Raw genomic sequence first — 4,139 nt, forward strand, 5'->3', positions numbered from 1 at the left:
GAAATGAGAATATTCCAGAATAAAACAAGTCGAGTTTGTTGAATGAGTTCACCTTATAGAACAGGTTACCAGAAGTACAACATCTGCCTGCAAACACAAAACCAGTCCAGGTTACCTTATGCTGCTGGACTTTACAATGATTTAAACAAACACAGATCAGCTGTACCTCGTTTAAAGATGTTGTTCGATCATAGCCCTTCTTCTGGAGAATGGACCAGGCGATTTCTGTGTCATTTACATTCATCTGACATCCATAGGTTTCAAAATACACTGCAACGAGGCAAAAACACACATGATGTCCCACAGTATCAAGTTACCTCTGAGGTTAGCTCTGGGTGACGCACCTTTCCTGGAGTTCCCTATCTCCAGGTCTCCAGAAAGATAACCATGTTCTTCAGTGTCTTCTCCATCTACAGACACTGAGACTCCTTTCACAAAGTCCTGAAGACATGGGCCGGATGCTAGCTGAGCTCTGAAGCTGTCGGGTACAGCTGTGGTCTTCTGTCTGCAGCTGGCCGTGGCGTTAAAGACAAGTCTGGGACAGTGTCCGGGCTGGACACACGAGAGACGGAACCAGTGTTTGGGAACCCTGAAGAACTTCAGAGTGCTCATGCTAGCTTAGTTTACCAGCTCGACGTCTGGTCGTTTCCTGTAACAATCCAGTAACAATCCAAATGTTCACAGCCCAGTTTTTAGTACTGATGAACTCTATTAGCTTAATATTTGATAAAATATAAGTCCAGATAAATACAAATGAAAACAACAGCGAGCAAAAGTGGTTTCGAAATAATTTACCTGCTACAAACACGTTTAGTCCAAAAATAAAAAAAATTCTCACTATTTCAACCAAAGTTCAGGCCACATGTACAATTATGTGATAATCTCATTATAAAGATGTACTCAGATAAATCTGGCAGGTCTGGAGCAAAATGTGGAGCAAAATGTCAGTTGAACCTCCCCGTGTTAGTACTTCCATGTACTTCCATGGATTCTTCTTCTTCTTCTTCTTATTCTTCTTCTTCTACTTCTTATTCTTCTTCTTGTGTTTTATGGCGGTTGGCAAGTAACGTTTAGATGTGCATTACCGCCATCTACTGGAATGGAGTATGGATCGGGATGCTAAATAATTACTACACAGGTTTTAACAAAAATAAATAAATAAATAATATTAATAATAATAATAATTATTATTAACTAAATAAAATAAGAAGAAAATAAGAAGAAAAAAAAACTATATTCTCTCGATTATTTCAGTCTTCTTAAGGTCTTAACAAAAAAACAATATGTTCAGAAGTGGGAAGTTTATCCAAAAGATCCTATATATTCAACTGTAGTTTGTTGTCCTGTAGTCTACGTGCCAGTTCCTTTCTCTCAGCTGAATATTTGGGACAGAATAATAAAACATGATTCACTGTCTCTTCTTGAAAACTAAAGTCACATTTTCCTGTAGGATGTTTTCCCATTTTAAACAATGTACTGTTTAATCTTGTGTGGCCAAAACGTAATCTGGATATGACTGTTTCCTCCTTTCTATTTCGTTCTGTTCTCCTCATTACACCAACTTTCCCTTGAACGTTATAAAACCACCTGCCAGTTCTTTCTTCTTCCCACTGTTTCTGCCATCTTTCCTTCACCTTTTGTTTAATAACTGATTTGATTTCTCCTTTACTGAATGGTACCAATATATCAATGTAAGTATTTTTTGTTGCTTGTTTTGCATATTTATCTGCCAACTCATTTCCTTTTATTCTGTATGTGATGATATCCATATAAATGTAATTAATAAACCCATCGCTTGAATTCTATAAATTAATAATTTAATTTCTAATAAAAGGTCATGTCTGCTGTCTGAATGATTATTTTTCAATGAGTATAATGAAGAACTTGAATCAGAACATACTATACTCCTTAATGGACAAACTTCCTCAATCCATCCCAGAGCTAAAATGATTCCCATCATCTCTCCTGTGTAGACCGAGACTCCGTCAGTAATTCTTTTACCTGTTTTGAAACTGAATTCTGGAACAATGAATGAAACCCCGCTACTGTTATTTGAGTTTTTTTATGCATCTGTATAAATTTTGACATATCCATAATACTTACTATCTAAATATGTTTGTATTGAATGAGAATCTGAAATGTTTTCTTTTTTACGATTTTCCAACAAAGTGAGATCAACATCACTATTAGTTAAAAGAGATGGGTGAACTGGAGACTGAGGAACTGTTTGACTAATATTTATGTGGGATATATCTAAATCTTTTATAATGTTTTCTACAGTCCATCCAAATGAATTTAATTTCTTTTTTCTCTTTTTCCCAGCTAGGTTTTAAAATCTCTTGACATGGATGATTTTCATTATGACCTTTTAAATGACACCAGTAAGTTGAAATTATTTGTAATCTTCTAAACTGAAGTGGCATTTCTCCCATTTCCACCAGTAAAGCTGATGTTGGAGTTGTTCTGATTGCACCTGTACATAATCTCAAGGCTTTATGCTGAATATTATCTAATTTTTTGAGTAATGTAACTGATGCTGACCCAAATGCTATACTGCCATAATCAAATAAGGACCTAATTAAACCTGTGTATATTGATTTCAGTGCTTTCATCTCAGCTCCCCACTCACTCCCCACCAAACACCTCATTACATTTAACACTCTCTTACATTTATCTATAATGTTTTGAATATGCACTTTCCAAGTAAGTTTGTCATCTAACCATATACCCAAAAACTTAAATTGCTTTACCCTTTCCAAATCATGATTATATATTCTCAGTTTTACATTTTCTGATACCTTTTTCCTTGTAAAAAATAAAGTCTTCGTTTTATCTATAGAAATTTTGAATCCCCATTTAAAGGACCAGTCTTCTATTTCATTAATTGCTTCTTGTGTCTTTTTTACAATAAAATTTAAAATTTTTTCCCCTCTTCCAGATTGCCCCGTCATCAGCAAATAAAGAAAACCCCATTCCATCCATCCATCCATTATCTTTACCTGCTTATTCCATTTTGGGTCACGGGGGTCACTGGTGCCCATGTCCAGCAATCACTGTGCGAGGGGTGGGGGACACCATGGACGGGTCGCAAGTCCATCACAGGGCCACATAGAGACAAACGAGACAAACAACCATTCACTCTCTCACTCACACCTAGGGACAATTTAGAGTTACCAATCAGTCTAACATGCATGTTTTTGGTTTGTGGGAGGAAACCGGAGCACCCGGAGAAAACCCACGCGTGCACGGAGAGAACATGCAAACTCCACCCAGAAAGGCCCCTGGACCGGGGTTTGAACCAGGGACCTGCTTGCTGAGAGGCAGCAGCTCTACCAGTTGCGCCACCGTGCTGCGAAAACCCCATTCCATTCTCCAAATTTTCAAACATATCATTAATCATAATAGAAAAAAACAATGGGCTCACTACTGTATACTTCCTTGGGGAGTTTAATTTTCAACCAAAATTTTTCTGAAAATGTTTTTCCTATTCTCACTTGTATTGATCGATCTTGTAAAAAATCATTTATCCAATAAAACATTGAACCATTTATTCCCATCTTTTTTAGTTTTATTAATAAACCTTCCTTCCACATCATATCGTAAGCTTTCTCTATATCAAAAAAGACAGCCACCACACTCTCCTTATTAACTTGCCCTTCCCTGATTTCATGTTCTAAACATAAAACAGGATCCATAGTGTTTCTACCTTTTCTAAATCCACTTTGGAATTTTGATAAATATCCCCTCTTCTCAACAAAGTAAGTCAATCATTCATTTATCATTCTCTCCATAATTTTACATAAATGTGAAGTTAAAGCTATGGGTCTATAACTGGCTGGATTTGATCGTTCTTTACCTGGTTTTAGGATTGGAACTATGATTGCTTCTTTCCATGCTTTAGGTAAAAAGCCTAATTCCCAGATCTTATTATATAATTCCAGTAAAACCTTTTTAGATGAATTACTAAGCTGATTAATCATAATGTAAGAGATATTGTCATTTCCTGGAGATGAGTTTTTTGATTTCCTAAGGGCATTATTCAGTTCAGAAAAAGAAAAGGGAGCATTTAATAAGTCAGTGGATCTTATATTTTCTTTTAATAAATGAATATTTTCATTGATTGTACAATTTCTCCTCTG

The 4,139-nt window shown here is 36.0% G+C and overlaps 1 protein-coding gene across 1 annotated transcript in view; it reads right to left on the minus strand.

Annotated features, from left to right (window-relative positions):
- The window catches only part of cdk5rap1 (CDK5 regulatory subunit associated protein 1), a 32,899-nt gene extending 31,837 nt beyond the window's left edge, over positions 1-1,062 (minus strand). The window contains exons 1-4 of the mRNA XM_037679310.1: positions 796-1,062; positions 345-649; positions 167-270; positions 53-87 (exon numbers count right to left, since the gene is read on the minus strand). Coding sequence (XP_037535238.1) covers positions 53-87; positions 167-270; positions 345-612 — 407 coding nt within the window. The 5' untranslated portion in view covers positions 613-649; positions 796-1,062. The remainder of the gene's footprint in view (positions 1-52; positions 88-166; positions 271-344; positions 650-795) is intronic.
- Between the last annotated feature and the right edge of the window lie 3,077 nt (positions 1,063-4,139).

This window comes from Nematolebias whitei, chromosome 7 (genome assembly GCF_014905685.2).
Source record: "Nematolebias whitei isolate Nwh7 chromosome 7, NemWhi1, whole genome shotgun sequence".
NCBI lineage: Eukaryota > Metazoa > Chordata > Actinopteri > Cyprinodontiformes > Rivulidae > Nematolebias > Nematolebias whitei.